The sequence below is a fragment of the Aphidius gifuensis genome, linkage group LG1 (genome assembly GCF_014905175.1).
Source record: "Aphidius gifuensis isolate YNYX2018 linkage group LG1, ASM1490517v1, whole genome shotgun sequence".
Classification (NCBI taxonomy): domain Eukaryota; kingdom Metazoa; phylum Arthropoda; class Insecta; order Hymenoptera; family Braconidae; genus Aphidius; species Aphidius gifuensis.
The window spans coordinates 17,399,752-17,423,858 of record NC_057788.1 but is presented as its reverse complement, the minus strand read 5'-3'; the positions used below and the strand labels follow the sequence as shown (position 1 = coordinate 17,423,858).

Below are 24,107 nucleotides of genomic sequence, written 5' to 3'. Positions count from 1 at the left end.
TTCCCAGGTAGGAGTTCTCGGGCTTGAACAACTGTGCCAGGCTTGTGCGAGGGTCGTGTATCAAGCCTTGGGAGCACAGGCTTGACACAAGACTGTTCCCGTTGTTTTCAACCGGCCTCACACAGGCCTCAATAGTCCAAGCCGGTGTCGAGCCTGTTTTTTTTGTTTTTCCCGGCCTCACACAAGCCTTGTGTCAAACCCGTTTTACCAAGCCTGACACGGAACTTGACTTGTGCATATATTCAATAAAAAAAAAAATTATATTATTTAGATCTATAAATTGTAAATAGAAACTTTAAATAACAATTATTAGGTTTTGACTATCGTGCCAGGCTTTTACAAGGACTGTGAATTGACTCTCGAATGAATTCATTCATATAAAAAATTTTGACTGAGCCTTTTATTAATACCCCGGTGGTTAACTTGATAGAGCATTGGAGTTCCACGTGAGAGACTTAGGATCGATCCCTCGTTACGCCGTTTATTTTCGTTCATATAATTATCGTTAATTCAAATTGTATCGCGTAAAAAACAATAATGTCAACTTAATAAATTAATAATAATTGTTTATTTATATTTTTTTATAATTTTTTTTGCAAGTCGGTGTCGAGCCTGGGAACACAAGCCTGTGTCAAGCCCAATACACAAGTCCGACACCAGCAAATACATCGTGAACATTCCAGACTTGACACAGGCCCGAGAGCCGGGTAATCAGGCTTGTCCCAGGCTTGTGCCCGTCGTCACTTCCTGCCTAGGTTCTAAAAGACTCCGATTCTTTATATAAAAAAAAATTAACTTAAAAAAACCAAATGAAATGACTTGGTTTTCGTTTTTTTTTTTTTACTAGACCATGGGAAAAATCTCTGTGTTTATAGTTTTTTGTGTCTTACTTATACACTTGTGAGACCATCTACATGATAAAATAACTCAACAGACTGCGAAAAAAGTTTCACTTCCCTCGCGCGTACTGGTAACACACACAATTTTTTTTATATTTAAAATACATTAAAAAAAAAAATACCCTAGCTCGCCAATCAATTTTAACGTCTCTTATATATCGTGTTTTTTTCAATTTTCAAAAATTAATATCTCGACAGGGCTACAATTACTTTGCTTGAGAGTTTAAAATTAAGTTAATAAAATAAAATTAAAAGTATTTAAACAAAAAATTATGTAATTATGAGGAGTCTGAATATTCGATTTTTTACCTGACTTACCTGTGGACGGGCGACCAAAAAACTGCTTGAGGGTATATGCAACGTGTTCTAGGTCCCAAGGACTACCATTTGACTAGTTTTTTTCGTATACGGTTGAGTTTAGTTTTTTTGCCATCACCTTACGGACTATAAGCAGAGTGAAGCCACAGAGGTTTTATTAGTCCGACATTTTGTGCTCGCCGTATGGGGTATAAGAGATTTTCGTCACTTCCGAGGTAAAAATCATCTATGGCTTCACTCTGCTTATACCCACTCCACTATAAACTATGGTAGGGCCTCTTTGAACCCAAAGAATTATCCTACTTTGGGACTTACATACCACCCTAAATATAGGTGTGCTCACTTTTCTTTTTTTTTAATTTTCTACTTTTTACAGAGTGGTTTGTAAAAATAAAATGATGTCACGTATTTTTTTTTTACATTTTACGGGATGATTCGTTTCAGAGAAACATATATTTTCGTTTTTGGGTTTTTTTGTTTCTCACTGTTCCGACCGGTCCCCTAAGCCATCTTGCGTAATACAAGGAAATAGATTTGTTAATTATTTATGTAAATGAATAAAGACGAGAATGTATTTCAAAAAAATTAAAAGATTAGAAATGTTGAAAAATTAAAATCTATAACCCATTATTCAAGATAATTTAATTTATTTTAGCTAATGTAGCTAAAGGAAAAGATAAAATGAAATAGAATAATTTGTAATCTTCATATTAATTCCCAAGCCATCTAATACAATTATTTTAATTTACTTGGACGATTATAGCTGAGGAATTCATGAAGATTTCAACTTTTCCTTGGTATTTTAATTTATTGAAATGAATTTAATTAATTTCATTTGGATTCTTTCTTCTAAGTTTACTATACGTAATAAATTTATATTGAATCTCTGATAGAAATAAATAAATTGATTTCGAGTTTTAGAATAGAGCATGACATATAATGATCCGTTTCTAACCAGGTTTTCTGATTGCACTGAGAAAAAAAACTTCTAAAAAATAGAACTTTTGTTTTTGCAAAAAAAGTTCTCGGATTATGGAAAAATTTTCTTTCATTAAGAGGAATGACAACCTTTCATTTTGACCTAACTGTTCCCTTATTTTTACCAACAGAACCACATTCGCTCCATCTGTGAGTCCCAATTGTATTCAATATTGGGACATACTTTAGACGATCTGGTGGTAAAATCACTTATATTTATTCAGTATACCAATTTGTCCGTACATGTATTATAAACAATTATAAAAGATTAATATTTATTTTAGACCTCGTTTTTTTTAATTTTTATACAAATTTCATGCGTATCAACTATCTATATATATCCCACCATTGCATACTCAAATGTAATACTTTTATTATTACATATGTCCACCAAATAAATTCGGTAAGAGAAATAATATTTTTAATCAGTCAGAATTTATTAATTCATGATAAACATCAGGTATTCAGGTATTCTTCAAATCGAAAATGAGAATTTTTCGACGAAGGTCCACCTAATTCCTTTATATATATAAAGGAGCAAATTTATATAAAAACTAGCGCATGCATTTTTTATATATGCTTTTCTTATCTGTGTTTATCGTTCCGATTTTGAATTTTTAAGTAGTTGAAAGTTAAATATTATCTCCAAATAATTAGAACCCATGCAAAATTTTACAAAATTTAAGATGTTAGAATAAAAAAAGAAGTTTAAATTTTGAGGATCAGTTTTCATGCATTTGATGCAATCGTTTCCCAAAAATAACATGCTGCCAATAAAATGATAACCAATAGAGAAGAGATTAATTCTAGAGCTTTGTCTTACTATTTTTCCAGTCATATATTTAGATTATCCACGAGCATATACTGATTTATATACTGATTCTTTTTGATTGTTTTTATTTTATCGATCAAGTTATTCATAACCACAAAAAATTACAATGCTTACACTTGCAGTTTTATACTAAACACTAATCCGATAATTAACCATATGTTTTGCGTTTCAAATTTACCTAACTTACATTTGATTAAGTGTAAATTACTTAATTTTATAACCATTAATTAACTTTTTATGGAATTATTTTTGACACAACAATAAAATGCCAATTGTTAAATAAGTCCCAAAACATAACAAAAATAGCATACCCAGCGCCACCAATTTAATTTCGAGTTCCCCCGGATAAATTATCATTGCTGGTAAAAAAAATTTTTTTTTTGTAAAAATATAAAAAAATTTTTTTAGTATTTTGCAAATAAAATAGTGTCATGCACTAGAGAATAATTTTTTAATCAACCTCGTAAAATTTCATAAAATTTAATTAAGTTTTAGAATAAAAAAAGTTGTTTGGAAATTTATTTATTGTAAACTCCGTCGATAAACGAATCTTTAATTTTTTTTGTTAAATAAACAAATTCTGATACTGTCATGCAGTGCATTATAATATTATAAGTGACTTTACCAAATTTTAGGTCTTTATATTGTTTTTTACTAATTAAAAAGTTGTTTGGAAAAAATGACAGATAAGGTTAGATCTTCAAAGGTTGTCATTCCTCTTAAATAAAAAACTTCGTAATTCAAGAACGAAAAATTTCTTGAATTATGGAAATATTGTCTTGAATTATAACAAATACGTCTTGAATTATAAAAAAAAATTCTTAAATAATAACAAAAATTTCTTGAATCATGGCAAAATGTTCTAATTTTCAGAAGTAAGGTTCTTGGTTTATGGCCAAATAGGTCTTGAATTATAACAAATACTTCTTGAATTATAAAAAAAATTCTCAAATAATAACAAAAATTTCTTGAATCATGGCAAAATGTTCTAATTTTTAGAAGTAAGGTTCTTGGATTGTAACAAAATGTACGCGATTTTAGAAGTAAGCTTCTTGGTTTATGAAGTATTTGTTATAATCCAAGAAAAATATTGAACAAATCAAGAAAAAAAATTCTTTTACATAAATAAATATAAGAGAAAAAAAAATTATGTTAACAAACATTTTTTTAATTGTTTTTTATTACTATTCGAACTTGGTTGAATTTTTTGGTTGGTTGGTTGAATTTTTTTTTTTTTTTTTTGTATCAGAAAATTTTGGCCTGAGAAGTGACTTGAACTCCTGACACTATCAACGCTACCTAAATCTACCTATTCTAATTCCGACGCTTTACCGACTTAACCACGACGCGATTATATGTACGACTACGATTTTATTCTCCTTATGATACCAAATTTTTTTATTTAAAAATTAATGACTTGATCTAATAAAATTTATGTACTGAAATATTAATAAACACGAATGTGTTTAAATTATTACGAATAAATATAATGAAAATAAAAAAATTAGTTTATTCATTAATTAAAATACTTATATTAAAGAAAATTTAGGAGACATTTATTTTAATCTTTTATTGTATGAATAATATTAATGCATATGATACACAATTTTTTTTTTTTTCAAATTTTATATACTCTTGTTTCAAATACGAATTGCGCGTATACTGTTTGTATTTATATAGATATATACAAACGCGCGAACATAGGCGTTTGCAAGAGAGGAAGCTGTCGATCACGCATATATAGCCTTAATGGCAGCTCACAATTTGTTGCTAAATTAATAACTCAGTAAGTACTTAATAAAAATATCTAAAAATTTGTACAAAACTTCTTGATATACTGCTCAACAATATTGCCACTAAAAAGTTACTTTATTTTTAAATTTCTCCGACTCTTTTTTCATTCAAAGTTAGACAAATTAAATTTTTTCTCGACATTAAACAATCATATAACTAAAATTAAACTATATAAATAAATGAGTTTTTGATCAAACTGTTGCAATCGGTAGCTTATAATGAAGCTGTAGTCAAAATTTCAAGTCGATTTGTTGTCAACTCAAGTTGTCTCGAGTTATATGATTAAAAAGAAGTATCTTTTATCAAAAAAAAAAAAAAAAATTCGTTTTTATTTTTTATCGCGGAAACTGATTATCATAAAAAAAAATTTATTTAGAAAAAAATATGTATTTTTTAATTTTATTAATGACTGTATTTATTTATTTTTTTTATTTTTTATTTTCAATTTTTCTTATTTTCCACCCGCAGCAACATAGCATTTTCTTGTCTTCAAGCGCTCGACCTGTTATTGCATCCGGACCCTCAATTGACAATTTATTCGTAATTCAGTATTTAAAACAAGAGTATATAAAATTTGAAAAAAAAAAAAATATTGTGTATCATATGCATTAATATAATTCATACAATAAAAGATTAAAATAAATGTCTCCTAAATTTTCTTTGATATAAATATTTCAATAAATGAATAAACTAATTTTTCTTTTCATTATATTTATTTGTAACAATTTAAACACATTCGTGTTTATTAATATTTCAGTACATAAATTTTATTAGATCAAGTCATTAATTTCTAAATAAAAAAAATTTGTGAGCCATCTAGACTCGCGGAAAATGTGTAAACATCTTCGGCGTGTTGTTGTATTGTCATTTAAAATAATAATAATGATTGGAATTGATAACGCTTGTCATTTAATTTCTTTGGCGACTTGGTATTTTAAATTATTCAAATAAATTGCATCAATTTCATTTGTTAAAATACCAAAGAAAAGCAGTAGCTAAGAAAAAGATGAAGCTAAGGGATTAATGCAGGCAAAGAAAATAAATAGTAAGAAACATCAATTTTTTAGCTTCGTCTTTTCTTTAGCTGCTGCTTTTCCTTGGTATTTTAATTAATTTATTTGGCTAATAATATTAATATGATTTATTTTGATAAATTAAAATACCAGAAAAAAGGAGTATGAATAAATGCAGTGTTAAATTGTATTAAATTTTTTTTTTTATATATGTATATAAAGTAAATATAATTTATATTTGAATTATATTTTTCAGAAATATAAAGTAAATTTTATTTATATCGGATTAATTTTAAAAAATATAAAGTAAATTATAAATTTGACTGAAAAGATATAAATTAAATTTATTTTGTATTTAAATACATTTTTCCAAATTTTATAGTTAAAATTGCAAAAAATAAATATATATCATTTTTTATCTGAAATATAATGGCAAATATTTAGTTATGTGTGATAAATTATTTACTAATGATTATAATTACTAATAATAAAAATTATTTGCTATATATGTGCAGCTGAAACGTTTAACTGACTAATGTTTTGTTAAAAAAAAATTTTTTTATTGGCTATGCTTATACTACTTACAAAAATTCACAAAAAAAAAAGTAAAACGAAAATAAATTTTAGTTATATCTTTTTACGAATTCAAATGATGTAAATTTTCAATTTACTTTATTATTTTGAAAAATATAATCCAATAATAAATTATATTTACTTTTTATTTAGAAAAAATATAAATTAAACATAAATTAAATTTATTTTGTATCTTGATTATATCTATATCTCTAATTTTTGAACTTCATAGTTGGAATTCCAAAAATAAAATATATAATATTCAGTTGAAATATATTAATTGTCAATTGACAAATACTTAGTTATATATGTGCAGCTAAAAAGATATATTTTTAGATGAATTATAAAAATAAATGTCAAAATCCGTGTCTCATAAAAAAAATCTCACGACTTCATATGATTAGGATAACTACAAATAATTTTAATAAATTTTAAATAATTTTAATAAATTATTATTCAGAAAAGATAAATATTATTAAAACATAATATAATTAAAAAGTAATATATAGGGAACTGAAACGTTTAACTAACTAATGTTCATGAAAAAAATTTTGTTATTATTTAAGATTTTTTTTTTATAATTCAAGACGTATTTGTTATAATTCAAGACAATATTTCCATAATTCAAGAAATTTTTCGTTCTTGAATTACGAAGTTTTTTATTTAATATAAGAAAATTTTTCCATAATCTAAGAACTTTTTTTGCAAGAACTTTTGTTCTATTATTGTTCTATTATTAAGAAGTTTTTGTATTAGTTTTAGAATTTTCTTTTCTCAGTGTGGGATCGAATTTCAATCAAGTTTTCGATCAGAATCTGAAGTAAATTTCTACTCTGGTAGTTCAGCATTGAACTGAGATTAACGACAAACAAATTTATTTCGTGTTAATAAATTGTTTATTATTATGAATTTTTCTCGTTATATATTCGTAATTTTAAAATGAGAAACAGTCCGTGAAATCGATAAAATGATAAGTTAACTAGATTCAACTTCATGGCGTTAACAATAGTTATTGAAAGCACTCTTGACTTTATCATATTTTGATTGAATAAAGCACAATTCCAAAAAACGATAAAGAATTTTTTTTTTTTAATGAAATCTAAAAAAAATTGTTGTCTCTTCAAGACTTCTTTTTTATTGTTATAAATTTAAAATCATAATTACCCTCGGAACGTATCAATCGACTGAATACGTGTTTTTCTTTTTTGAGCAGATACAACAACTGAATTATTTCCAGAATTACTAAAATTTTTCCTAGTGAAATAAGTTTTCACGATCATTTTGGAAATTGCTATGAGCGCTAATGCACAACAGATAATGCTAAAAATATAAAAAAGCGCTAGAGAAAAAAAAAAAACAAAAATATTTTATAATTAGTTTTAATGAAATTCAACTTACTTAAAATTATTTTTTTTTTCTTTTCTTACGTTTGTATAAGTTGATAAATCCAGTGGTATCATGAAATTTACAGCTATCATCATTATTAACCAGTATTGTGTAAATACCACCGTAATCCAATTTTTTATCCTTTATTCGGCAAATGATACTTCCAGCAGTCCTTTATGTTGAAAAAACAATTTATTATAAATATAAAAAAATCATAATTTTTAAATTTAAATTTTGAAAATATTATGATATAATAATATGTTATTTGACTTTCTATATTGATCGGAAAATCTGATTGAATCGTGATCAGGATTTAACCTTTTTGGATCCGTATTCCTAGCAGCCTGCACAGGATGAATTTTTCAATCAATTTATAGGTATATATTAAACGGTGAGCTGCCTAAATCAGCTGTGCTCTTTAACAAGAATAGAAAAAAGTCTAATCCCACACTCAATTGGTTTTGCAGATGATCTTATCATATATATAAACTAGACCAATCACCAGCAATAATTCAAGAAACATTAAACAATCTAATAAATAAAATTAACACCTTTTATACCACATGGAGGTTGAAACTAAATCCAGAAAAACGAAACTCAATTCTATTTAATGGATCACACAGACCTCTAAATAAAATTAACAACAAAAAAAACTGCACAATATAGATTGTAATATGACATTTTGGTATCAGATATACCTTCTCGGACTGTTGCTACCCGTGTAGGAGACTACAACACGGCCATGCAACGGCCGATGCATGGCGAAATTTTGCCATTAATGGGCCACTCATACGCCGGGCCTGGCGCGTTACACCATTCTAATATTGGCTGCCAAGATTGGCCCATTAACATTTGCCAAGATTGGCCCATTAAAATTTGCCAAGATTCGCCCATCAACATTTGCCAAGATTGGCCCATTACTTGCGAAATCAATTTTTTTATAAATAAAAATAAAAAAAATATTTTTTTTTTCAATTGCATATATAGATTATCAAGTCCAACTCTGTTTTTTTTTATAATAAATGTTTTTTTTTTTCTGCCTCTCGCCAGGCGCGAACTCTCGACCGAAAACCTAAACCTACACTAAACCTATGCTTTAACTAACTGAGCCACGAGCGCGATATAGATATTTCGGAAGTTTTTTGTTCTCTTGTAGTAATTAAGTTCACTCGTAGACTTGGTAGACTTTTCTGAAGATGATCATTCAAATACAAATATATTTATTTATTCATTTAATTTTAATGCTCCATTGTTGATTTTTTTTTTTCTATTGTCTTGTTTTTTTTTTTGTCAAAAATTGAACGGTAGCCATTAATGGCCAGTCATGATTTTGCCATGAATTGGCCGATGAACGGCAGCCATTAAATGGCCAGCCATGAATTTGCCATGAATTGGCCGATGAACGGTAGCCATTAAATGGCCAGCCATGAATTTGCCATGAATTGGCCGATGAACGGTAGCCATTAATGGCCAGCCATGATTTAGCCATGAATTGGCCGATGAACAGTAGCCATTAAATGGCCAGCCATGAATTTGCCATGAATTGGCCGATGAACGGCAGCCATTAAATGGCCAGCCATGAATTTGCTATGAATTGGCCGATGAACGGCAGCCATTAATGGCCAGTCATGAATTTGCCAAGGATCGGCCAATGAACGGCAGCCATTAAATGGCCAGCAATGCGTTTACCATGAATTGGCCGATGAATGGCAGCCATTGAATGGCCAGCCAATTAATGGCCAGACGTTGGCCAAGACAAGACTGCCAATCTTGGCAACACAATAATGGACCGATCGTTTGCCAAGTATATCCCATTAATGGCCCTTGCTTGGCTACCAATCATGGGCTGCCGTTTATCGGCCAGTGTATGGCCATGTTTCCATGCTTGGCGATTCCTACACGGGTATGGGAATTAGTATTTTTAAAACATTATTTATAAATTAATATAAATAAATATTAAATATACAATTGGTTTGTCTGATTTTTAGGCCAAACATTAATACCAAAAATTAATAAATGAGAAACCAAAAACGTAAAAATTAATAATAACCAAAAACGTAGTCTCAAAGCTTAAAATCCATGGAATAATTTCTCAAACAAAATAATAATAATATTAACCAAGAAAATGAAACGAAACAAAGTAAAACAATAAAATCTGCAAAAATTAATAATTTCAAATTTATTTTTTTTTTTAATTTGAAATCTAACGCTTAACAGAATACAGATAAACTTTATTATTACAAACTGACCTAATTGATAATTTACCTAACTAATTATTGCTACGACCGGGGTTCGAACCCTTCGACACGGGATTACAACGCTAGTACTTGACACGCTCGGCCATTGAGCCATTCGATAATTCGTACTAACTTTTTGTCCTCATAGGTTCTACAAATTGCCTGGTCAGGATAGCATCAGGCCATCTCTATTTTATCCTTAATAGGGATAGCCTGATCCATTCTGGAACAAGACTGGATCAAGAAAAAATTATTTGAAAAAAAAATAAATTCAATAATTTTTTCTTGATCAAGATTTGATCAGGCTACTCTATTAAGGATAAAATACAGATAGCCTGATGCTATCCTGATCAGGCAATTTGTAAAATTCAAAGACGCAAATTTGATACTTGTTTCTTCATCCATTTTGGATCCAGCTAGCCTTACTCTATCCTTAACAGAGTAGCCTGATTAATTCTGGATCAAGACTGGATCAAGAAAAAATTATTTGAAAAAAAAATAAATTCAATAATTTTTTCTTGATCAAGATTTGATCCAGAATGGATCAGGCTACTCTATTAAGGATAAAATACAGATAGCCTGATGCTATCTTGATCAGGCCATTCCTACTCTATCTTTAATAGGGATAGTTTGAGTCGGATCAGGACTTGATCAAGATGAAATTATTTAAAAATTAAATAAATTTAATACTTTTATCTTGATCAAGTCCTGATCCGGACTGGATCAGGCTATCCCTATTAAGGAAAAGATGTAGGTGCCTGATCCAGGCTTGATCAGGATGTGATAGAGTTACTTGAATAGGGATAGCCTTACGATATCCTGATCAGGCCTGGATCAGTGTTCAGGCTATCCTGAACAAGTTTCTACTCGGGAGAATTAATCAAATAATAAATTTAATAAACAAAATTTAAGAAAAGCAGTAAATCAACATTTATATTCAAAATCTCAATAATTAAAATACAAAACATAATTAAAAACGTACACTGTGAAAAAAAATTTCTGTTAAATAGAAATTTTTGTCTAAGAAAAAAAAAAATTTTTAAAAAGTAAAAAAGAGTTTGGTAGGAAACAAGAATATGTCGCATTGGAAAAAAATGAAATTCTCGATTACGTATTATTCAAGTTCAATTCGACTATTAGAAACATCAAATATAGTGAAAAAAGATTTATTTTAAACCACTTATATCCTTCCTTTAAAACAATTGGAGAAATTAAATTGATATTTTTTTTTCTTATTAATAAATATAATCGTCTTGAAAAAAATCAAAAGTATCTAAATTTTAGACACTTTCGTCTTGCTTTGTAACAAATTTGGTTTTATGAATTACAAAAATGTCTAAATTCTAGACACTGTCGTCTTGCTTTGTAACAAGTTTGGTTTTATGAATTACAAAAATGTCTAAATTCTAGACATTGTCGTCTTGCTTTGTAACAGATTTTGTTTTTCAAAAAACAAAAGTGTCTAAATTCTAGACACTGCCGTCTTGCTTTGTAACAAGTTTGGTTCTATGAATTACAAAAATGTCTAAATTTTAGACAATATTATGTCTTGCCTTATAACAGATTTGGTTTAATTTAAAACAAAATTGCCTAAATTTTAGACACTTTTTGTTTTGCTGTAAATACTTGTACGCCTTGGTTTATGGATAAAGTCCCTCAATTTTATATACAATTTGTCTTATATGCAATAATATTCTTGAGTGAAAATAATAGCATTCTTTTTTCATGGATACACTGAGAGAAAAAGTTGCTAAATTATAGCAAAATTTTGCTTGAAAGTTTTAGGCTTTGATTTAAAAAAAAAATGTAGTTTTTGTGATTATATTGTATTGTCATACATTTATTTATTTAGTAATTTATTAATCATATAATGTTTTTTTTCACTACAAAAAAGTGTCAAGATGTCATGGAGGTTATGTTAGTTACACAGATAATTAGATTTAATAACTACATGACAATATTATTTTTTTTCCGTGATTCTTTTTTTGAACATTATTCTAGTTTTTTTTTAATTAAATTATTAACTTTTTTTATAATTAGTTATTATTGAAATAATTGGATTTTATTATAAACTTCTCACGGCTAAAATGCGACTTAGTTATTAACGTTATTAACATTTAACCGGACAGCTGTTGGCAATTCGGCACTTATATACCGAAAGATCCCGAATCTTCCGGATTACGTTCGGTTTTGTATAAAAGAAAGGGAACTTTTATTGTGCTGGCACAACAAAATTTATTCTACTGCGCTACAATAATTTTTAGAAGATCAACAAATATTGTTGGACAGTAAAAATTGTTGTGCTGTTTAATAAAAATTATTCAACTATACTAATAAAATTTGTTTTACGACTAAAAAAAATTATTTTTCTTAAAACAAAAATTATAATACATATAATAAAAATTGTCGGTTTATTAAAAATTGTTGTGCTGTTTAACAATTTTTGTAGAACACATAATAAAATATGTTAAAAAGAAAACAAATATTATTATAAACTTAACAATTTCTAAGAGAATTCAGTTTGGCCACTTTTTTACTGTGCCAGCACAATAATTTTTATTGGAAACTTCTCTCCGTGTATCAAGTTGTATTCCTGTTGGCCGAGGCCCAGGCCCTCGGCTAGTAATCGAACGCTCTTCTGATGACCCTATCAGAATTAAGTAAATTCGAAGATGAGGCACTAAGCTCAAAGATTAAGCGACAAATTTAAATTGTGATGCGCTCGCATATTATACCGCCATGACACCAATACTTTTTTTCTTTGAGGATGTATTATAGTCAGTCGGAATATAAATTGAAAAACCTAAGAGATATGCATTAAACGTCATTTTGCTGTGAGAAGAAGTAGATTTATCATTTCTAGTCACGCTCTCTTTTCTTTAATAAAAACTTCAAGTAAATTCGACTGTAACGTTACCTTTATTTTACATCGTGAGTTAATAGTATACTTAATTGAAATAATGATGACATTTCTTAATGATACATTTATTCATCAAAAATAAAATACACTTCATAACAATCATCATAACGTCAATGACAATACTAACGATATTCATACTGTATTATTGTTAACATTTTAAACAGAAAAAAAAAAAATTTCGTGATAAACAGTTGTTGATTATGATGTTTTCAGTCAGATCCCTATATAAGTTAAACAAAAATTTTATTACCGTTCTGAGTACGATGAGTCCAAATTTTCTATAGTATTATTAGCAATTATCCATTTGTAATAGTAATCTGCATTGACTTTTATTGTTCGTAGTGAGTGTTGAGGAATTTTCAAATGATTTTCAAAGTCATTCTAGAATAATTTGAAAGAATTAGGTTTATTCATAAAAAAATATAATACATTACTTATTTTTAGAATACAACTTACACCTGAAAGATGTGCCCTTGATATGAATTTCCAATCACAATTCGATTTTTGATTATCAATTATAATACAAGCATGGTTTAATGAACTGTTTACAGCCTCCTCACAACTAGGCACTTCTAGGTGTATACCACTAAACTGTTCCATTGTTTCATTGAATAGTATGATTCGTGAAATTATTACAAAACTTAATTCTAAAATTTTTTTATAGTTTTTTAACCTTTAAAATTTAACGTACGTTACGTCAAGTGACCAGTCTTCGACTGAATAGAAAGTTAAAATGCATTTACACGCGCCCTCACTTTCAGCCATATTTTATCAAGTTGTTGGTTTTTTTATTTTTATTTATCTTTATTTTGTTGACGTCAGAGAAAGAGAGGACAGTGAAAAGTAAACCAAGGTAGTTTATTTATTTATCTATACACACATACATTGATAAAACTTTTAAAACTGATAAAGAAAGTTTCATCAATTATCTACTAAAATACAATAATGTAACATAAAAAAAAAAAACATTTTTAAATAAAAATAATTAGTAAATTTTTGTTTTCATTTTCATCGGTTTCAAAATAAATGAGGCAGGCTTTGATGATTAATATATTTCTATAATTTTTGCATTATATAATAAATCGACATCATTGTATATCATATATGTAATATCTTCTCATTTTTATTTACTTTATGATTCATAATATAAATCAATCCAAAAAAAAACAAATCAAGCCAAAAAAAAAAAATAAGGCCATTTTTAAGAGGCCAAAAATATAAGGCCATTTTAAAGGGCCATTTTTAAGAGGCCAAAAAAATAAGGCCATTTTTTTAGGCCATTTTTTCCATGTACGAGGTTCAGATCGTCTTTTTTTTTTAACTATATTTCACCATGTTGCCATGGTATTTACGGCAAACTGAAATAACAGACGAACTTTCCGGCTCTGTTCATAATATATTAACAACAAATACCAAATAATTTTAATAATTTCATATGATTTTGATCAATGATTTATTTAACATCTAAAGGATGTCATATTGACATCGAAAACGTGAGTATTCACTCATTAAAAAATGTAAAAAATTTTAAAATGCTTCAATCATCAAAGCCTAACTTATTGAATAATTGATTAATTATTACTACTTATTACTCTGGTCGGATATTAAAAAATTTATTATTTATCTCATTTTGTAGAAAAAAAATTCAGTCTTTATTTTTTGTAAATCTAAATATTTATTTTTATAAAATTATACATTTTTTTTTTTTTTGTATTTGATAAGTATGACAATCCATTGTCTTTACGGTATCATTGCGAATATCTTTTGGTTTTTGTATCTGTACTGTATTGCTCGAGCTGATAAATAAGTTAAACGTGAAATCCTCTCAAAAAATCATCTTTTTATGTTTTTTATGTTTTAGTGAACTATTAAAATCAAGCGTCAGGTGATTAACATACTGCAAAACCATGATAAAGAAGAATACTAATATAAAAACTTCTGTAATACATGGGTTCAAATAGACGATTATTAACAGCTTTTGTAATTTATTTATTAATTTATGCATATTTCTAAAAAAATATCGTTTTTAATTTTTGAAAAAGTAAAAAATAGCTCTTTTTATATCAATTATATGCACTTCAATCGCATCTGCAAACCTATGAATGCAGCATAATCAGTGAATGATTTATCAAGATTTAGAAAAAAAAAATTTTAAGAATTGACATATATATTGTGGAACATTTGCCCGGACGGTATCGTAGTTAAATTTGCTTTACTGTTTTTTTTTTTTTATTTTCGATCTACTGTGACTGACATCCAGGTCTTTATGATCAATTATTTAATACATTTGGATTTTAGTTTATGATCCATTGTAAAACACTTGTATCAGCTCCTCCTGTTGTAATTAAGCGCGCATCATCTTGGAGAAAAGTTACATTTGTTACATGGCTCGAATGGCCACCATAAACATGTGCGAGAGTCTGAAAATATAGTTAAAATTTTGACCATTCTATTAAAATTTACCTGGCAAAACTAATTCATTGCTTGTTAATAAGTGTTTGAAAAAATCAAGTGGACTCATTTCGTAATGTATGTAAATTTAGATTAAAAAAAACTAGAAAAAATCCAACAGTCCATAACTTACACAGCTGAAAACTTAGTTTAAAAAACGAAGAAGTGGGAGTGTAAAAATTTGTTTGTTAAAGTTGCTACAGTCTGATATGTTAGTTTAACACTGTCGGGTTGTGTTGAATGGAAAACTTAACACAAAACTACATTTTATACAATTTCAATGTTGAAATACATTGTTGACTATATCAAAAATCTTAAATTGGAATGAATTTTTTTTTAATTTTCTTTGTGTTAATTTGATACCTAAACCAAGTGTTAAATTAAAATAAAAATTAAGTATAGAGCGTTATTATTATCGCGTTCATATTAAATTGTGAGGATCAATAAATATACATTAAGTTGAAAAAAATTAAGTAAATGATTTTGCATACCTTTGGTTGACATGCTGGGTATGAAAAAAGTTTGACTTTACCAAAGTCATCACCTGTTGCCAGAAGTTTTCCATCACCACTGCGAGCACAGATATTCACATCAGTACCATCAGCTCCTTCTGGCCATATGCCGATTGTTTCGAATGATATACTACAAGTATGTGTTGCCCAATCCACATCTCGTAAACTCGAAGATTGTGGAATTTGTCTACAAACACCAGGATTCCCTAAAAAAGATTTGTTTTTTTTCTGACTAGTAGTTAAAATAAGAAAAAATGATTGATTACGCAACTTACAATAAAGTAGCTCATAGTCCCCACTGTTAGTTCGCAGATATTGTCCATCAGAAGACCAATCAAGGTGTGTAATAAAACTTGAATGCCCCTACAGAGTGAATAAATCAATATTGACATAAATGTTAACACCATTAAGAAATTAAATTAAATTTTTAATTTATAAATATATAAAAAAAACTTCTAGACTAAACGCATGGTATCTTACTGTCTCAAATCATGACTTACCATGCATCTGCCAACACGGCTATATTTTTTAGCATCTTCACTAACTTGATAAATGTAAATATGATTATCCCTCGATCCAATTGCAAGAAGAGTACCATCCGGAGAAAATCGACAAGTCTAAAAATTGCGTATTTCATTAGTCAATGAGTTTGGGGTAAGCTTTGGAGATAAATTACCTGAATAGGCTCTGCACCATCAGCATGATGTGCATAAATTTCTCGTGATTCACTGTCAATAACCAACCACTTTCCAGAAACACAGCCAACAACAATAACTTCTCCATCAGGTGAAAAACAAATACTTTGAGCTTGTTCCTTAAGGAATAATAATAATAATAATAATAATAATAATAATAATAATAATAATAACAATAATACCCCAATGTCTTTGCTCCACACAACAGAATGACTAGGGCTGTCCCACATTTGAAGGAGTCGGTCATGTCCAGCAGTCGCAAATTGTAACAAAATCGGATGCTCAGCAAGTCCCCATACTTCTTCTATATGACCCAGCATTGCTGGAGAAAATCCAATTTCAAAATCACCAACAAGAATGCAATTTCTCGTTGTTCCAATTAACAATTGTGATCCTCGACTTTCTGATACCGTTCGTATACCCCCAAAATGATCTTCTATTTGAACCCCTTCGCCAGCTAAATTGAGTGACTCATCAAAATACAAAATTTTTCCATCTTTTCCACCACCAGTAATGATGTTTCCATTCTTCAACACACATATTGAAAAAATTGATCCTTCATGAATATTTCTAACAAGTCTAGCAACTGTATTTGTACCTAATAGTTCCAGAATTTGTAAATAGAGGTAAGTAATGGACTTGAGAATTCTTAACATTTTTTAAAATATAAATAGTACCTCGAGCCCATACGATGATATTTCCGTTACTGTCACCAGTAAGTATATCACCGTTTTGATTAAATGCAACACATGTAACGTATCTTGGTTTTTCTCTACTTTCGAAAACTCCCATTCGCTTATAAAGCATATTACCACCATCGAGTGACCAAAATGAAACATGTCCTTTACCGCAAGAAACGATTTGGTTGCGTTCTAGTGGATGCCATTCAGCACAAACTACTGTGTCGACAGAGCACTTTAATTGGAGTCATATGAAAAAATATAACTTATACCAAGAGAAAAAAAATGTAAATCAATATAATTTTGTAAGTATTCATACCTTTGTCTCAGTTACTTTTACTCCGCGTTCTCCTTTTTGCCAGTCCCAAATTGATATGTTATGATCAGATGTTTCATCGATTGCACAAAGAAAATTACCATTATCTGCTTTGGAAAATGACAGACAACAAATTGATCCATCGAATTCACCACTTCCAATAACACTCAAAGTTGCAAGACTTACTGCATTCCATATACGGATATGTGGCTGTTTTTTAAATGTGAATTACTAATTTTAATTTTATTTGGTTTATGTGAATTTTTCAAAATATCAATCTTTTAAACTTACCAAGGCATCTTTTTTGTTTGTTCCAGCTACTTGACCAGTTGCTACGATCATTTTGTTTGGGTGAATAGCTATGCTATAAAGAATGATAATGTTGATAATTTTATCCAAGTTAAAATTGTTGAAATAAATAAACAAATAAAATTTAATAATAATTGAAAAACTTGACATTGTTTATGTTATCTTAGTAAATAAAGATTTACCATTTGATGTCATCAGTGTGTCCTAAATAGTGCCTCTGACTGTGTTCTTCCATGTTATAGAGAACTACAACAGCAGCAACAAAATAAACAATTTCGCCAGTAGGCAAAAAATGGAGATTACTCCTGCAATCTCGTCCTCTGTAGCCATATACCCAATCAAGCTTTAGTTTACTTTGCGGCGGTATAATAACTTTGTGCAGATCGTAAGACTCAATAAGAGGTGTTGGTGCATAAAAAACGATGGGACGACCTCGTAAATACATCCTCGCAGTCCCTTCAATCTCATTGAACTGCATGTCCCTTGTGCTATGCATAATACACAAAAAAAAAAAAAAAAAAATGATATCAATTAGTATAAAAAGTACTCGTGAACATTATATTATACAAATGATACAAATAAGAAATACAAAATTCTGGTTTTATTGATACAGATCACAGTTATAGAGACCGTTTAAATGAAATATCGTTAATGTGGCTGAGGTTTCTTACATTTATTAAAACTTTATCAGAGTATTTAAAAAAAAAAAAACAATATCAATAAATAATTACAGTGACATTAATTAAATATCATGTAGTTAAAGTATTTACAATGTTTTTATAAAGTACTAATAAATTGAACACAATATAGCTGAATTTACAATGCACAATATTTAATTTCAAATATTCTATTACCTGTGGTATGTATTGTTGAATACTCTATATGAGTTATTACTTCAGACAGACTTTTACAATTTTTCTATTATTCAAAAAACTTTCATGCAGTCGAACAATAAAACGAAATGAACGATATAAACTTTAATTGACCCTCTTAAAGCTAAAACTAGACTGTCCAAAGATACTCGAGACAAGCTTCTCCTTCTGTAACTTCTATCATAGAGCAGTTATGGAAGAAAAAGTTTCCCTACGTCCATCAATCGTTAATTAACTCGACGGTTGATAGTTTTGCTTTGCCTTGAATCCCCATTATATTTAATAAAATAATTTTTTTTTTTTGCGTTAATCAGATTGTTACGTAAGTGAATAAAGCATTACGATTTATCGATCACCGACTGAATCGGTAATTTTTGAGTATTCCAAGGTTCTTTTTTCATTTTTAAATCATTACTAAATGACTTTGTACCCAATTTTTTAAGATTTAAATCGATGATCCAAGAGCCAGTTATTATAATATATCCAAGAATAAAAAACTGCTTCATTAGCATCGTAGTACATAATCGTTTATTATCGAACATATGAACAATAATTATTGATATTCATATAAACAATATAATAAGTACATAAGTGAAAGCCATTAATTAAATTAATTACCCATGCTTGACGTTGCTTGTAGCTGATGGCTTGAATAGGTTGAACAGTGATTTGGTTGATGCTGACAATCTACAATCAATGGTAATATAGACAAAATAATCACATGCAGGTTGAAGATCTCAACATGATCTCAAAATCATTGATAAAAAACTATTCCATAACATATACTGTAAAAAATTTTTAGCTACATGAACGAGGTACTGGATAGCTTAAGAGATAAGACAATCAGTTTGTGATTTCAGCCAGCTGGATAGTCAGGATAGCTATCCAGGCTCGTGAGATGCATATGATCTATTTGCCCATATAGTGGGCTGATGGCAAAAAAACTAGACAGAAGCGTATACAACAAAAACCTGTCAAATGGTAGTCCTTGAGACCTAAAACACGTTGCACATACCTTCAAGCAGTTTTTTGGTCGCCCGTCCACAGGTAAGCCAGGTAAAAAACCGATAATTCAGACAACTATACCCAGGTAGAAAACTTCCGTCGGCCCGACTGTCGGCCGACTGAGTGTCCCGACTTATTAAGTCGGAGGAAAGTCGGGATTTCAGTCGGGCCGACGTCGGATATTCTGTAAGATTCCCTTAAAGTAAAAAATTTAGAATATCAATTGCATTTTACAAAAGAAACTAAATTATTGATAGATAGACTATTTATGTTTGTAATTTGTTTCTAATCATTCTAATCATGAATATTTTTCAATAAATTAAGCATAATTTTTTGTTTTACTCGAATTAACATTAAAATGACAGCTTGAGGTTATAGTCGAGATTTTAGACGACATTTATGAGAAAACGGTTCTCATCTAATTACTGTATATTAATACTAAGCCAGCTGTTTTACCGGCAGGCTAGCGACGAGTAATTTTGAATATGCAACTTTATCATGTTCATGTTTGGATCGGTTTGGATTAAAAACAACAAGTTTAATAAATAAAACAATCGTCTTGAATATTGTATTAGAATATAATTACCGATTGTTTTAACATCTGTATATTGTATTGTTGACTCAGGTATATTACTATTATGATAATTATCATTATCATGTAGAAATAAGGTAATTAACCATACTGCTTTTCCTTGGACATTTTTATTTATTTTATAAATAAAATACATGTAAATTTATTTAACAAAAATAGAAAATCAAAGAAGGAAAAAGCAGTAGCTAAGAAAAAAGATATGTAGCTAAGGAATTAATGTGACTAAGGAATTGAGGTTGCCAAAGAATTATGTTTTGAGGAAATAATTCCTTAGTCACATTAATGCCTCAGCTACATCTTCTCCTTAGCTACTGCTTTTCCTTGGACATTTGTATTTTAAAAAAATAAATTTACATGTATTTTATTTATAAAATAAATAAAAAATGTCCAAGGAAAAGCAGTAGCTAAGGAAAAGATGAAACTAGGAGTAATATTACCAAGTATGTCCTCAAGGAAATAATTCCTTAGTCACATTAATTCCTTAGCTACATCTTTTCCTTAGCTACTGCTTTTCAGCAGACATTTTATGTATTTTATAAATAAAATACATGTAAGAAATTTATTTTTAAAATAAAAATGTCCAAGGAAAGAAGCAGTGAAAAAAGATACATAGCTAAGGAATTAATGTGACTAAGGAATTATTTCCTTGAGACATAATTTTTTAGCAACATTAATTCCTTAGCTTAACATACTTTTCCTTAGCCACTGCTTTTCATGGACATTTTATTTTTAAAAAATAAATTTACATGTATTTTATTTGTAAAATAAATAAAAATGTCCAAGGAAAAGCAAAGTATAGAAAAGATGTAGCTAAGGAATTAATGTGACTAAGGAATTATTTCCTTGAGACATAATTTTTTGGCAACATTAATTCCTTAGCTTCATCTTTTCCTTAGCTACTGCTTTTCCTTGGACATTTTTATTTTTAAAAAATAAATTTACATGTATTTTATTTATAAAATAAATAAAAATGTCCAAGGAAAAGCAGTGGCTAAGAAAAAGATAACAAATTGATGTTGCCAAAAATATATGTCTCAAGAAATAATTCACTTAGTCTTACTACATCTTTCATAGCTACTGCTTTTCCTTGGACATTGTTATTTTAAAAATAAATTTACATGTATTTTATTTATAAAATAAATAAAAATGTCCAGGAAGCAGTAGCTAAGAAAAGATGAAGCTAAAATTAATGTTGCCAAAAATTATGTCTCAGGAATAATTCCACATATTAATTCCTTAACATCTTTTCTAACTACTGCTTTTCCTTGGACATTTTTATTTATTTTATAAATAAAATACATGTAAATTTATTTCTTAAAAATAAAAATGTCCAAGGAAAAGCAGTGGCTAAGGAAAAGATGAAGCTAAGGAATTAATGTTGCCAAAAAATTATGTCTCAAGGAAATAATTCCTTAGTCACATTAATTCCTTAGCTACATCTTTTCCTTAGCTACTGCTTTTCCTTGGACATTTTTATTTTTAAAAAATAAATTTACATGTATTTTATTTATAAAATAAATAAAAATGTCCAAGGAAAGCACAGTAATGAAAAAGATGAGAAAACTAAGAAATTGATGTTGCTTAAGAAGGAAATTATGTCTCAGGAAATAATTCCTTAGTCACATTAATTCATAGCTACATAACCTTAGCTACTACTTTTCCTGGACATTTTATTTTTAAAAATAAATTTACATGTATTTTATTTATAAAATAAATAAAAATGTCCAAGGAAGCAATAACTAGAAAAGATGAAGCTAAGGAATTAATGTTGCCAAAAAATTATGTCTCAAGGAAATAATTCCTTAGTCACATTAATTCCTTAGCTACATCTTTTCCTTAGCTACGCTTTTCCTTGGACATTTTTATTTTTAAAAAATAAATTTACATGTATTTTATTTATAAAATAAATAAAAATGTCCAAGGAAAAGCAGTGGCTAAGGAAAAGATGAAGCTAAGGAATTAATGTTGCCAAAAAATTATGTCTCAAGGAAATAATTCCTTAGTCACATTAATTCCTTAGCTACATCTTTTCCTTAGCTACTGCTTTTCCTTGGACATTTTTATGTATTTTATAAATAAAATACATGTAAATTTATTTTTTAAAAATAAAAATGTCCAAGGAAAAGCAGTGGCTAAGAAAAAGATGTAGCTAAGGAATTAATGACAAAATTTCCTTGGGCTGCATACAACAGCTAATAACTATCTTTCCTTAATACTTTTCCTGGACATTTTATTTTTAAAAATAAATTTACATGTATTTTATTTATAAAATAAATAAAAATGTCAAGGAAAAGCAGTAGCTAAGGAAAAGATAGTAGGAATTAATGTTGCCAAAAAATTATGTTTCAAGAACATAATTCCTTAGTCACATTAATTCCTTAGCTACATGTTTTCATAGCTACGCTTTTATGGACATTTTTATTTTAAAAATAAATTTACATGTATTTTATTTATAAAATAAATAAAAATGTCCAGGAAAAGTTTAGTAACTAGAAAAAGATGAAGCTAAGGAATTAATGTTGCCAAAAATTATTTCTCAAGGACATAATTCCTTAGTCACATTAATTCCTTAGCTACCTCATTTCTCTAGCTACTGCTTTTCCTTGGACATTTTATGTATTTTATAAATAAAATACATGTAAATTTATTTTAAAAATAAAATGTCAGGAAAAGCAGTGGCTAAGAAAAGATGTAGCTAAGGAATTAATGTGACTAGGAATTATTTCCTTGAGACATAATTTTCAACATTAATTCCAGCTATCTTTTCATTAACCTGCTTTTCCTTGGACATTTTTATTTTTGAAAAATAAATTTACATGTATTTTATTTATAAAATAAATAAAAAATGTCCAAGGAAAAGCAGTATGGTTAGCTACCTTATTTCCTACATGATAATGATAATTATCATAATAGTAATATACCTGAGTCAACAATATACAGATAAACAATCGGTAATTATATTTAATACAATATTCAAGACGATTGTTTTATTTATTAAACTTGTTGTTTTAATCCGTTCCATGATTTATTGTGAAAAGTATTCAAAGTAACGCCGATAAAACTGGCTGACAATATTTCAGTAATACAGTATGAGAACCGCCTATAGTCTCGACTTTATATTTCAAGCTGTCATTTAATGTTAATTCGTAATAAAAATTATGCAATTTATTGAAAAATTATTCAATGATGATGATTGAAACAATTATATCTATCATCAACAATTTAGTTTTTTTGTAAATGCAATTGATCTATTCAAACTTTAAAAAGAATCTTGAGAATATCCGACGTCGGCCCGACTGAAATCCCGACTTTCCTCCGACTTTATTAAGTCGGACGCGACACATATTTTTCTACCTGGGTAATTACATAATTTTTTGTTGAAATATACTTTTAATTTTATTATATTAACTTAATTTTAAACTCTTAAGCAAATTAATTGTAACCCTGCCGAGATATTAATTTTTGAATATTGAAAAAAAACACGAATTATTATTATTATTTTTAACGTGCCTCATAATTCGTGTTTTTTTTCAATATTCAAAAATTGTAAAAAACTGTAAAAAAAAAAAAATTTTAGTAACGGATTCGTTCTATTGAAAATTGAAAATTTTCAAAACTCCGGCGAAAGCCCGTGTGGTTCCTCTTGATTATTCCAAATTCATTTTAGTTTTTTTTTTTTATTAATAATTTTAAATTATATGATTAAATATTTTTTGTTTTTTTCG

The 24,107-nt window shown here is 28.3% G+C and overlaps 2 protein-coding genes across 9 annotated transcripts in view; both read right to left on the bottom strand.

Moving 5' to 3' along the window:
• LOC122849647 (heparan-alpha-glucosaminide N-acetyltransferase-like) overlaps positions 1-14,144 on the bottom strand; it is a 46,860-nt gene extending 32,716 nt beyond the window's left edge. For 2 of the 3 annotated variants that reach the window (XM_044148437.1, XM_044148422.1), the window contains exons 1-4: positions 13,407-14,144; positions 13,201-13,331; positions 7,835-7,965; positions 7,572-7,746 (exon numbers count right to left, since the gene is read on the bottom strand). In XM_044148437.1, coding sequence (XP_044004372.1) covers positions 7,572-7,746; positions 7,835-7,965; positions 13,201-13,331; positions 13,407-13,550 — 581 coding nt within the window. In that variant the 5' untranslated portion in view covers positions 13,551-14,144. The remainder of the gene's footprint in view (positions 1-7,571; positions 7,747-7,834; positions 7,966-13,200; positions 13,332-13,406) is intronic. The other variant, XM_044148430.1, reaches the window with a different exon arrangement.
• A 670-nt stretch (positions 14,145-14,814) lies between these two features.
• LOC122849413 (echinoderm microtubule-associated protein-like 2) overlaps positions 14,815-24,107 on the bottom strand; it is a 60,587-nt gene continuing 51,294 nt past the window's right edge. For 5 of the 6 annotated variants that reach the window (XM_044148143.1, XM_044148121.1, XM_044148135.1 and 2 more), the window contains 11 exons: positions 19,404-19,472; positions 18,096-18,401; positions 17,896-17,968; positions 17,608-17,814; positions 17,286-17,523; positions 16,791-17,206; positions 16,590-16,727; positions 16,414-16,530; positions 16,189-16,276; positions 15,893-16,119; positions 14,815-15,370 (listed from right to left, as the gene is read on the bottom strand). In XM_044148143.1, the coding sequence (XP_044004078.1) occupies positions 15,245-15,370; positions 15,893-16,119; positions 16,189-16,276; positions 16,414-16,530; positions 16,590-16,727; positions 16,791-17,206; positions 17,286-17,523; positions 17,608-17,814; positions 17,896-17,968; positions 18,096-18,401; positions 19,404-19,472 (2,005 nt within the window). In that variant the 3' untranslated portion in view covers positions 14,815-15,244. The remainder of the gene's footprint in view (positions 15,371-15,892; positions 16,120-16,188; positions 16,277-16,413; positions 16,531-16,589; positions 16,728-16,790; positions 17,207-17,285; positions 17,524-17,607; positions 17,815-17,895; positions 17,969-18,095; positions 18,402-19,403; positions 19,473-24,107) is intronic. The other variant, XM_044148150.1, reaches the window with a different exon arrangement.